The sequence below is a fragment of the Hyperolius riggenbachi genome, chromosome 11 (genome assembly GCF_040937935.1).
Source record: "Hyperolius riggenbachi isolate aHypRig1 chromosome 11, aHypRig1.pri, whole genome shotgun sequence".
Classification (NCBI taxonomy): domain Eukaryota; kingdom Metazoa; phylum Chordata; class Amphibia; order Anura; family Hyperoliidae; genus Hyperolius; species Hyperolius riggenbachi.
Window position 1 is genome coordinate 129,640,055 of NC_090656.1, and position 13,118 is coordinate 129,653,172.

Sequence of the window (13,118 nt, forward strand, 5' to 3'; positions counted from 1 at the left end):
AAAGAAACCAAAGAGTTTTTGAAGGGAAAGAAGTGGAATCCTATGCAATGACCAAGGCAATCACCTGACCTGAATTCAGTTGAGCATGCATTTCACTTGCTGAAGACAAAACTGAAGGGAAAATGCCCCAAGAACAAGCAGGAACTGAAGACAATTGCAGTAGAGATCTGGAAGAGCATCACCTGGAATGAAACCCAACGTCTGCTGATGTCTATGCGTTCCGGACTTAAGGCTGTAATTGACTGCAAAGGATTTGCAACCAAATATTAAAAAGTAAATGTTTTATTTGCATGTTGATTTGCATGTAAATACCCTAAAATTAAAGCTGACAGTCTGTAGTTAAAGCACACTGTGTTTGTTTCATTTCAAATCCAATGTGGTTGTGTATAGAGCCAAAAATGTTAGAATTGTGTAAATGTCCCAATATTTATAGACTTGACTCTATATATTTTTCACACTTAAGGTGCCCATACATGGTACAATTTTTTCATTTTTTTTTCGATTAGATAATTAAGTTCAATTATTCTATTAGATCGAATAAAAAAAGATTTTTCCAACATGTCCAATTGGATTTTTACTGAAAAAAAAACAGGATAATCGTTCATTTTTCTTGATAGAAAAAAAAAAGATTTTCAACTTTGATTCGATTTGATCGTTTTGGTAAAAAAAACGGGAAAATCGAACATTTTCATTGTACCGTGTATGGGCACCACTAGGTGCCTCCATCCTTTAGAGCTATCACTAACTGGCCCTCAAATGGGCTCACATTCTAATTGTCACCATTGCATCTAATATCTAACAGTGTGTTTCTAGAATGTGGGAGGAAACCTGGGTGCCTGAAAGAAACCCATGTAAACACAGAGGGATCAATCTATATTCTCCACCAAACCTATATGACACCCAAACACTTTGCTACATTTTCTGGCATTTCCAATGCCACATATCTCAGTGATAGGCAAACTTGGCTCTCCAACCGTTATGGAACTACAAGTCCCACAATGCATTGCAGGAGTCTGACAGCCACAGTCATGATTCATAAAGGCAAATGCATTGTGGGACTTGTAGTTCCTTAACAGCTGGAGAGCCAAGTTTGCCTATCACTGACATATCCCAATGCAGTATGCAGCCTCTTCCCCCCTTTTCACACAATGTATGAATGCCCTACCATTCTAGCATAATAGAGAGAAATGATTGATTTCTTACGTGGTGAAATAGGGTACCCAGTGACCGTAGATCTGCAAATATTGCTTCTAGTGATAATGGTTACAGACTACATGAAAAAAAAAATGATGTAAGAATCCCTTCATTGTGCTTTGCAGGTGGCTGTCCTGTGTATCTCACAGAAAATCCCTGGCCAATCCTGACAAAAATAGATAAATACAATCTAGTTTTGATTGCCATTCTATTGCAAGTAAACTTTGGATGTCAGATAGCTTGCTCTGTTGTCATTGCTTTTCTATATGCAGGTGATCTTGAGACTTTCCATACATCAGTACAGTCCTGGCCAAAAGTTTTGAGACTGTCAAAAATATTAGTTTTCACTAAGTTTGCTGCTATACTGCTTTTAGATCTTTGTTTCAGTTGTTTATGTGATGTACTGAAATATAATTGTAAGCCCTTCATACATTTCAAAGGCTTTTATTGACCATTACATGATTTTTATGCAAAGAGTCAGTATTTGCAGTGTTGGCCCTTCTTTTCAGGACCTCTGCAATTCGACTGGGCATACTCTCAATCAACTTCTGGGCCAAATCCTGACTGATAGCAACCCATTCTTTCATAATCACTTCCTTGAGTTTCTCAGAATTAGTTGGTTTTGGTTTGTCCACCCACCTCTTGAGGAATGACCACAAGCTCTCAATGGGATTAAGATCTGGGGAGTTTCCAGGCCATGGACCCAAAATTTCAACATTTTGGTCCCTGAGCCACTTACTTATCACGGGAGCGGTTGAAAATGGCGCCCGAGCTGCCTGTATGAAAAGGGCGCCACCATAGACATCAATGTTATTTCTGGAAATAAGGGCTACAAGGTGTAGAAAAGGGCGCCCGAGTTTTGATATAGGCTACAAGTGGGCTCCCCTTTGTAGCCCATATTTTTTCGGCTACAAGGTTTTCGGCTACAAGCGGGCTCCCCTTTGTAGCCCATATTTTTTTCGGCTACAGTAAGGTGCCCCTCTGTAGCCCATATTATTGACCTTTTTTTTGTAGCCGAAGTTTTTATATGGGCTACAAGTGCTGGAAGCCGAATTATTTCATTCCCCCACTATCCATGGCGGCCTGGTGGGGGAATAATAATTAACACATCCCGGAGTTTTTTTCTAGCCGAAGTTTGTATATGGGCTACAAGCGCTGGAAGCCGAATTATTTCATTCCCCCACTATCCATGGCGGCCTGGAGGGGGAATAGTAATTAACACATCCACGAGTTTTTTTGTAGCCGAAGTTTGTATATGGGCTACAAGCGCTGGAAGCCGAATTATTTCATTCCCCCACTATCCATGGCGGCCTGGAGGGGGAATAGTAATTAACACATCCCGGAGTTTTTTTGTAGCCGAAGTTTTTATATGGGCTACACCAGGCGCCTTGTTTTTTTTGTAGCCGAAGTTTTTATATGGGCTACACCAAGCGTCTTTTTTGTAGCCAAAGTTTATATGGGCTACACCAGGCGCCTTTTTTGTAGCCGAAGTTGGTATATATATATATATGGGCTCCACCAGGCGCCCTTTTTTACCGGCGCCCTTTTCATGTAGACCCCTTATCACTTTTGCCTTATGACACAGTGCTCCATCGTGCTGGAAAATGTATTGTTCTTCCCAAAACTGTTGTTGGATTGTTGGAAAAAGTTGCTGTTGGAGGGTGTTTTGGTACCATTCTTTAGTCATGGCTGTGTTATTGGGCAAAATTGTGAGTGAGCCCACTCCCTCGGATCAGAAGCAACCCCACACATGAATGGTGGCAGGTGTGAGTGCATCCGCACGCACAGTGAGGCGAAGACTTTTGGAAGATGGCCTGGTGTCAAGAAGAGCAGCAAAGAAGCCACTTATCTCCCAAAAAAACATCAGGGACAGATTGATCTTCTGCAGAAAATATGGTAAATGGACTGATGAGGACTGGGGCAAAGTCATATTCTCAGATGAAGCCCCTTTCCAATTGTTTGGGGCATCTGGAAAAACGGCTTGTCAGGAAAAGAAAAGGTGAGTGCTATCATCAGTCCTGTGTCATGCCAACAGTAAAGCATCCTGAGACCATTCATTTGTGGTGTTGCTTCTCATCCAAGAGAGTGGGCTCACTCACAATTTTGCCAAAAAACACAGCAATGAATAAAGAACGGTGCCAAAACACTCTCCAACAGCAACTTCTTCCAACAATCCAACAACAGTTTGGTGAAGAACAATGCATTTTCCAGCACCATGGAAAAAGTGATAAAGGCAAAAGTGATAACTAAGTGGCTCGGAGACCAAAACGTTGAAATTTTGGGTCCATGGCCTGGAAACTCTTCAGATCTTAATCCCATTGAGAGCTTGTGGTCATTCCTCAAGAGGTGGGTGGACAAACCAAAACCAACTAATTCTGAGAAACGCAAAGAAGTGATTATGAAAGAATGGGTTGCTATCAGTCAGGATTTGGCCAGAAGTTGATTGAGAGCTTGCCCAGTCGAATTGCAGAGGTCCTGAAAAAGAAGGGCCAACACAGCAAATACTGACTCTTTGCATAAATCTCATGTAATTGTCAATAAAAGCCTTTGAAACATATGAAGTGCTTATAATTACAGTGGCTTGCAAAAGTATTCGGCCCCCTTGAAGTTTTCCACATTTTGTCACATTACTGCCACAAACATAAATTCATTTTTATTGGAATTCCATGTGAAAGACCAATACAAAGTGGTGTACACGTGAGAAGTGGAACAAAAATCATACAGGATTCCAAACATTTTTTACAAATAAATAACTGCAAAGTGGGGTGTGCGTAATTATTCAGCCCCCCTGAGTCAATACTTTGTAGAACCACCTTTTGCTGCAATTACAGCTGCCAGTCTTTTAGGCTGGTTTCACACCAGGACGTTGCGTTTTAGGGGACGTTAAGGTCGCATAACGTGCCCCTAACGCAACGCCTGGTGCTCTCTGATGTGGACGTCAGAGTGAGCCGCGTTGTGCAGCTCACTCTGGCGTCCGTGATGGGTACTCTTGGACGCATGCGGTATCACGTGGTCCCGCCCGGCCAATCGCCGCACAGAGCGGCCGTTCCAGGAAGTAAACACTGCACATCACTGAGTGCAGTGAATATTAATTAGCCATGTGCCTGGCCGCTCTCCGCTCCTCCCCAACATTACTGAGCATGTGCAAGCAGTCTAACGCGGCTCTGCCGCTTATAAAGTACTGCATGCAGTACGTTGTCTTATGGCACAGCGTTACTATGTAACGCAATGTGGGCACTGTGAACAGCCCATTGATTTTTCATTGCTGTGCGGTGGGGTGCGTTACAGGCTGCTCTAACGTGCGCCTGTAACGTCCCACTGTGAAACCAGCCTTAGGGTATGTCTCTACCAGCTTTGCACATCTAGAGACTGAAATCCTTGCCCATTCTTCTTTGCAAAACAGCTCCAGCTCAATCAGATTAGATGGACAGCGTTTGTGAACAGCAGTTTTCAGATCTTGCCACAGATTCTCGATTGGATTTAGATCTGGACTTTGACTGGGCCATTCTAACACATGGATGTGTTTTGTTTTAAACCATTCCATTGTTGCCCTGGCTTTATGTTTAGGGTTGTTGTCCTGCTGGAAGGTGAACCTCCGCCCTAGTCTCAAGTCTTTTGCAGACTCCAAGAGGTTTTCTTCCAAGATTGCCCTGCATTTGACTCCATCCATCTTCCCATTAACTCTGACCAGCTTCCCTGTCCCTGCTGAAGAGAGGCACCCCTAGATCATGATGCTGCCACCACCATATTTGACAGTGGGGATGGTGTGTTCAGATTGATATGCAGTGCTAGTTTTCCGCCACACACAGCGTTTTGCATTTTGGTCTCATCTGACCAGAGCACCTTCTTCTACATGTTTGCTGTGTCCCCCACATGACTTGTGGCAAACTTCAAGTGGGACTTCTTATGCTTTTCTGTTAACAATGGCTTTCTTCTTGCCACTCTTCCATAAAGGCCAACTTTGTGAAGTGCACGACTAATAGTTGTCCAATGGACAGATTCCCCCACCTGAGCTGTAGATCTCTGCAGCTCGTTCAGAGGAACAATGAGCCTCTTGACTACATTTCTGATTAGCGCTCTCCTTGTTCGGCCTGTGAGTTTAGGTGGACGGCCTTGTCTTGGTAGGTTTACAGTTGTGCCATACTCTTTCCATTTCTGATTGATCGCTTGAACAATGCTCCGTGGGATGTCCAAGGCTTTGGAAATCTTTTTGTAGCCCAAGCCTGCTTTAAATTTATCAATAACTTTATCCCTCACCTGTCTGGTGTGTTCTTTGGACTTCATGGTTGTTGCTCCCAATATTCTCTTAGACAACATCTGAGGCCATCACAGAGCAGCTGTATTTTTACTGACATTAGATTACACACAGGTGCACTCTATTTAGGCATTAGCACTCATCAGGCAATGTTTATGGTCCACTGACTGCACTCAGACCAAAGGGGGCTGAATAATTACGCACACCCCACTTTGCAGTTATTGATTTGAAAAAAATGTTTGAAATCATGTATGATTTTCGTTCCACTTCTCACGTGTATACCACTTTGTATTGGTCTTTAATGTGGAATTCCAATACAATTGATTCATGTTTGTAGCAGTAATGTGACAAAATATGGAAAACTTAAAGGGGGCCGAATACTTTTGCAAGCCACTGTATATTTCAGTACATCACATAAACAACAGAAACAAAGATCTAAAAGTAGTTTAGCAGCAAACTTTGTGAAAACTAATACGGTATTTTTGACAGTCTCAAAACTTTTGGCCAGGACTGTATGTCTATGCATATACTGTGCTGTGTGCCGATTGTCACAAGGCACAACCCAGTCACAGATTATGGTGTTTGTGTATAGATGTAGCAGTAGAGTATTTTACCATGTTAGCCATCAGAAAAAGCAAGAAGTTTTGAATCATTGGGTTACTGCCCTTTACATCACAAAAAGAAAGATTAATAGCAGAAACAAAATGTATATGTTGGTTCAAATCTGTAGCTAAAGGATTGAACAACAAGGATACCAATTTTTATATTGGTATGAGGTTGATGGTATTTGATGCCATAAATCTTTTTTAGCCTAGACAAATATTGCATCCATTCTGATTGTAACTTACATTTGAACTCGGAATTTATGATGCCTGCACACCGGTGTGTGAAGCAAGTGCACCGAGCACCTGAACTGGGCGCCACTATAACACTAATGTATAGTATGCATCTTGCACAAGGGTAATTCGGGTTTCCGGCAATCATTTCTACGACTCAGAGGGGGAATAGTATTTTACTTGTGTGAATTTGAGCGGTAGCTGTCATTCAGCTCAGCCTGCGCCCAACTCACCAGCGGCATACTAATACGTACGCCCGGTCTGAGCCTCAGTTATCTGAGGATTGAGTAAATAAAGGGTCTTATCTATATGTCATAAATCAGCTAACATCCTCTCAAGACCCTATTTAAATGTTCTGTTTCAATTAAGGCATCTTAATGACCTGTATTTATGTTCGACAAAAAAAAATCCTATGTATCCCATTTTGATGTTGCTGTCTGTTGTATAAATATAAAAAGTGCCATCGCTTTGTACGTATTAGAAATAATTTGCAATCTTTATTTGTAAATATAGTAGGAAAATTAGATCACAAGACAAAACCATTTAAAATCTGTTGAGTGCTCCTCACACACCACAAAGCAGCCACACAAACTACACAACTCTCCCACACACCGGTACCACACAAATCCAGCATCTTCTGAGTGTGTGTGTGTGTGTGTGGGGGGGGGGGGGGGGGGGAAGAGAAAGGCACACGGTCTGCAGTATGTCTGTGAAAAACAAGCCGTTCTAGGCAGGCTCAGTGAGTGAATCTCACCAAGTTATACAAGATGCTGTTGATGCGTAAGTCTTCAGCCTCATCGCCCAGAACTTGCATACACCATGCATGGCTCACCCAGTAAAGTATAGTGGCCTCTATGACGCTCTTCACCGGGTCTCAACCCAAAGCCCAGGGGAGACATGCCAGTGTGTGAAGGCTGACAGCGTACACGCTATTCTCTGGAAACCTCTGTCGGCTTACACTGATGTGGAGGGCTCCACTCCTCTACAGGATGTAGCCCCACCCACCTACGTATTGGGCTCGCCCTCTGCGAGCTTCAACTGGGTGTGCGTGTCTGTTCTAACATCTTGTCAGCATACAGGATTCGCGTCTGAGGAAGGCTGAATAGCCAAAAGCGTATTCTTATAAGTTAGCCAATAAATGGTATCATCCTGATTCAAAACTTCTTGCTTTGTGTATAGATGAATGACATGCACCCTACCCAGCATGAATTTCCACAGTTTGGAAACTGCAGCAACTTGAACTTTTACCTGGCACAGTCTATGATTCCTGAGTAAGTGTCCTCATTGACTCCTCGCTGCAAAGACTGGAGCCTTGTTTTAATCACTGAAAAGGAAAAGAAAGAATGTTAGAGTGTTTTTTCTAGCAGGTGTAAGTGTAAAAGCCCTTTATAAGCTGTCCTATATATAAAAGGAATTTTCTGCCACAATAGTAATGGTTTACATGGGTGATAATTAAACCTTGCATCACATTTTTATTTTTTATGTCTGTTGCGCTTAAAATCCTTTTCAACTCCCTGCTCTGGAGACACACAGAAACACTGTAAGCAGAACATTCAGTTTCTGTGGTATATTCTTATGTTCCTCAGAGGAATTCAGGTGAAGACATCCTAGTCCAGCCACTAGTGAATCCTGAAAAGAATTATCTATAAAAATGATTTCCAAGCTTTATGCTGTATGTGTGCACCTCACAAGCCCCCTACTGCCCCACCCCGGTCTGATTGGCTGTGGTGAAGTGTCAGTATGGCTTGCACACGCCCCTCCTCACTGTTATTGGCCGCAATTGGATGACGTGCAACAACGTCCAAAGAAATGGCGCCTCCTGCCCCGTACATAAATTAGTCAACAAGTTGCTAAGAAAAAGTAGAGCCACTCCTATCTGGACAGTACCAGTCAGGTATCTCCAAAATGTAGTGCAAGTAATGATCTTCAAACACTGAAGAACCAAGGTTGCCATAGCCACACACAGCCAGTGCAGACATAGCCAGTTACTGTGTGTTCCACCCCTCAGCACCCTCTGTCCACCCATGCTATGAGCACCCAGTCACTTGATTTTCAGCTTTGTCATCACAAACGTGGCCATCACAGACATCGTCAAGGGTGACATGTAAAATCCTATTGCTCACTTCATTGTACATTTTTTATGACTCTATGTTGTGCATTAACAACTGAAATAAAATTTAAAGTAGGAAAAAAATCACTGGCAGCTGGACCATGCAGTATGGTTCTGTGTACATGACCCCAGCATTTCCTTAACCGAGATACACTGCTCTTCCCTTCTCCATGCACAACCTACCATCACATGGATTGACAGCAACAGCAGCAGTGGACCCCGCAGCACAGCCAGCAAGGAAAGACACAAAGAATGGCGCCTTCTCGTCTGGTGTCTTCTGACCAAGTTTATTCAAATTGGCAAACAGAGGGAAATATATTACTGAAAAAGGTACGTCCCTATAATGAGAAAATATGCTCAGTCATCATACAGTGCAACTTCAGCTTAAATGCACACATCTAGAAAATTCTCCTAAACCGTCAATGTGCTAGCAAATGAAAGCCACTAAAGACTTGCGCTTTATGAGAATTTCCTAGTAAATATTTGAAAGCATTTCTTAGTTTTTTGCGGTCTGTGTCCTTGATTAAGAAATCACACATCATTTTGTGTCCTAAGTGACCCTGAAAACAGGACAGGACATGAGGAGAATCTTCTCAATGGGAACACAAAGAACAGTGAAGGCAAGACAGGTGACATAGGCTTCACCTGTGCTACTAAAATGTATTGCTATTGCCGCCGATACTCATTCTGAGGAGATTTCCCCTCATGTTCTACACAAGTCCAGTAACAAATTAAATAATTTAAAGGTTAAAATAAGAAATGCCTCCTAAGTGAATGACATCTAAACCTCACTGCCTGTACAGAAGCACTTAGCAATACGGCAGATTTTACTCAAGGAAGCAGGTGACGCCCGCAAAATGCTATCATTTTAAAAAAAATGTGGCTGTATGTACGTTCAGCCATTTATTTTCCTGTCCTCACTCTAATCTCTACAGAGCTTTTAATAGGGATGTAGACAGCAACAAGGTTTGTATCCACCCCTACTTTATCCAAATCTAAGAAAAAGTTTTCCCTAGAGATATTTTTTATTAGTAGAAGGGAACAGGGATTAAAATAATACACTTTCACAGCATGCAACAATTTTCATAATTTACTGTCCTATTCAGTTTAGTTTCAACAGGGAATCTGCAAATGCACCTTAAAGAGAAACTCCAACCTAGAATTGAACTTTGTCCCAATCAGTAGCTGATACCCCCTTTTACATGACAAAAATAATGCTTTTCACAAACAGACCATCAGGGGGCGCTGTATGACTGATTTTGTGCTGAAACCCCTCCCACAAGCGGCTCTGAGTACCGCGGTACTCTGGGCAAACTGCCACAATGTAACAATGTTCACAGACAGGAATTAGCTGTTTACAGCTGTCTCTAACAGCCAAAACAGCTAGGAGCAGCTACATAACCTGCCCACAGTAAAAATGTCACCATGTAATAAATGTCAGAATGTAAATCGGGGAGAGGAAAGATTTTACAATGAGCAAACACTGACTAAATCATTTATACATAATTATGGTAAAAAATGAAGCACTTTTTTTACTACATTATTTTCACTGGAGTTCCTCTTTAGGTGTCTATAACAATGTAGCCATGGTCTTAGAGGATGTCATTGTGAGTGACATAGGATGGTGGAAGGTGTGAGCTGAGCACATCACATAAAGCTGCTTCTTTTGTACTGACAGCAGCACACAGTGAGCTTTCTATTCCATATATAGAGTGCTGCTATTTTATTTGTGTGTCTGTCACCCAGTGGGCTCTGTATCTAAGACAAACTGATGTTATTCTAAGCCTGGTTCATGGCCTTGTCTTATGAAGTACACCGTGATTACATTCCACATAATACAAACAATAGCAGCTTTTTCTGTTTATGCAGTCAGATACAGAATGTATTTGTCATGTGTATACAGTGAAACAGGATCCCGTCTGCAGTCACCTCAACAGAGTAGCTCCCAGGCCTTTGTATAGTCCAGCTATGCCTTCTTTCCTCAGCAGTTCTCGAGAGATTGCAATAGCTGTGGGCCGAGCCACACTGGCCTCTGCAGTGCCCCCTCCTGCCTGGCCGGCCATAAGCTTTCTCTGGGCGGCTGTGAAAATAGATGTCACAAGCAAATTAGTGGTGATTAAATAACCGGTGCGTCACACTAAACAATTAATGCTACCATTAAACAAGGGAGTGTTCAGTGCTGGCGAAATGCAAGCAGATCTGTGGAATATATTGTACTTAAAAAAGAAATAGCAATATACAGTGGGAAGTTTGGGCAACCTTGTTAATCGTCATGATTTTCATGTATAACTCATTGGTTGTTACGATAAAAAATGTCAGTTAAATATATCATATAGGAAACACACACAGGGATATTTGAGGAGTGAAATGAAGTTTATTGGATTTACAGAAAGTGTGCAATAATTGTTTAAACAAAATTATGCAGGTGCATAAATTTTGGCACCACAAAATAGAAAAGAAATCAATATTTAGTAGATTCTCCTTTTGCAGAAATTACAGCCTCTAAATGTTTACTGTGGGTTCCAATGAGAGTCTGGATTCTGGTTGAAGGTATTTTAGACCATTCCTCTTTACAAAACATCTCTAGTTCATTCAGATTTGAAAGCTTTCTGAGCATGGACAGCTCTCTTCAACTCACGCCACAGATTTTCAATGATATTCAGGTCTGGGGACTGAGAACGCCATTCCAGAACAACGTGGTACTTATTCCTCTGCATGAATGCCTTAGTGTTTTGAGCAGTGTTTAGGGTTGTTGTCTTGTTAAAAGATCCAGCGATTCCTGGAAAGTGGTCTCCAGAATCTGCTGATACTGAAAGGAATCCATGCGTACCTCAACCTTGACAAGTTTCCCAGTCCCTGCACTGGCCACACAGCATGATGGAACCACCACCATGTTTTACTGTAGGTAGCAGGTGTTTTTCTTGGAATGCTGTGTTGTTTTTCCTCCATGTATAATGCCCCTTTTTATGCCCAAATAACTTAATTTTAGTTTCATCAGTCCACAGCACCTTATTCCAAAATTAAGCTAGCTTGTCCAAATGTGCTTTAGCATACCTCATTAGGAGAAAAGGCTTCCTCTGCATCACTCTTGCATACAGCATCTCCTTGTGTAAAGAGCGCTGAATGGTTGAACGATGCTTAGTGACTCCATCTGCAGCAAGATGATGTTGTAGGTCTTTGGTGGGTTGACTGACAGTTCTCACCATTTGTCACATCTGTTTATCCGAGATTTTTCTTGGTCTGCCACTTCGAGCCTTAATTTGAACTGAGCCTGTGGTTTTCCATTTCCTCAATCTGTTCCTAACTGTGGAAACAGACAGCTGAAATCTGAGACAGCTTTCTGTACCCTTCCCCTAAATCATGATGGTGAACTAACTTTGTCTTCAGGTCATTTGAGAGTTGTTGTAGACATTTACAGTGTTCATATTTTACATCAAAAAGCAGCTGAAGAACATACGGTATATGTATCTAATCTATATGATACCATGTGTCTCAGGGATATATAAACAATATGTTCACATATAGAAATCTTAGGGTCCTGCAAAGGGGAAAATGTATTAAATTTAGCTAGAACAATTAGTAAATAAAGCTGGGATAAGGGATTTTCTAATATAAAAGTCTAAGTAAACAACACATAGATCATATAGGTCACGTTAATGATCACTTGTGCGCTGGCACAGCAGATGGCGTAAGTGCAGAGGTCCTCATTAATGATCACAAATGAGCTATAATGAGCTCTCAGTTCTGTAAAACACTGACCAGGGAATATTTTGCTGAAGTTAGCGGTTTAAGCTTAAAGCTGAAATAAGAATAGACATATCTTAAAGTGAAATGGCTCTTTCATTGCAAACAACTTACTATGACATAAAGGTAGTCCCCAGTCAATCAACAAGATAGAAACTGTAGGTTTGTTCTTAAAGGGCAACTAAAGCGAGAGAGATATGGAGGCTGACATATTTATTTCCTATTAAGCAACACCATTTGCCTGGCTATCCTGCTTATTATCTGCCTCTAATACTTTTAGCCATAAACCCTGAACAAGCATGCAGATGATCAGGTGTTTTTGACATTATTGTCAGATCTGAAAGATTAACTTCATGCTTGTTTCTGACATTATTCAGGCACTACTGAATCCTAATAGACCAGCAGGACTGCCAGGCAACTGATATTGCATAAAAGAAAATAAATATGGCAGCCTCCATATATTTCTCACTTCAGTTGTTCTTTAGCCTGAATCTGTCTATAAGTCAAAACACTGTGCTATCTCTGTCCCCTTTACCTCCTCCATACCCCCTGTGGCCTTCAGTCTCCCACTCTGTGCCACCTCTGCCCCCGCCCTGAGTATAATTTTATATGTTTAAAAAAACATTCATTGGAAAAAAAATCATTTTTAAGAATTCCAAATTTTTGTGCTGTTCATATTGAAGGGTCATTCGTAAGTCGATGTTCGTAAATCTGGGACTATATTTTCATTTCAGTGTGAGGCCAGCTATGAATGTCTAATCAAAACAGCTCAAATAACACTTTTCTGCTTGTCTGATAGTTTGAAAAAAATCCTTAAAGATCCTTACTTTTTTATATGCAGAAGTCAGATATCACTTAAATATCTTTGGTTATCTCTAAAAAAAACAGCATGCCTTACAAGCCTTAAAAGTAGCCACATGATGCAGTAAAATCATCCGATTTTACCACAATGCGATAAAAACAGTAACATTGAAAGTGT

At 41.5% G+C, this 13,118-nt stretch overlaps 1 protein-coding gene across 3 annotated transcripts in view; it reads right to left on the reverse strand.

Annotated features, from left to right (window-relative positions):
• SLC25A22 (solute carrier family 25 member 22) overlaps positions 1 to 13,118 on the reverse strand; it is a 219,944-nt gene that overhangs the window by 28,829 nt on the left and 177,997 nt on the right. For all 3 annotated transcript variants that reach the window (XM_068260274.1, XM_068260276.1, XM_068260275.1), the window contains exons 7-9: positions 10,325 to 10,475; positions 8,579 to 8,733; positions 7,534 to 7,609 (exon numbers count right to left, since the gene is read on the reverse strand). In XM_068260274.1, the coding sequence (XP_068116375.1) occupies positions 7,534 to 7,609; positions 8,579 to 8,733; positions 10,325 to 10,475 (382 nt within the window). The remainder of the gene's footprint in view (positions 1 to 7,533; positions 7,610 to 8,578; positions 8,734 to 10,324; positions 10,476 to 13,118) is intronic.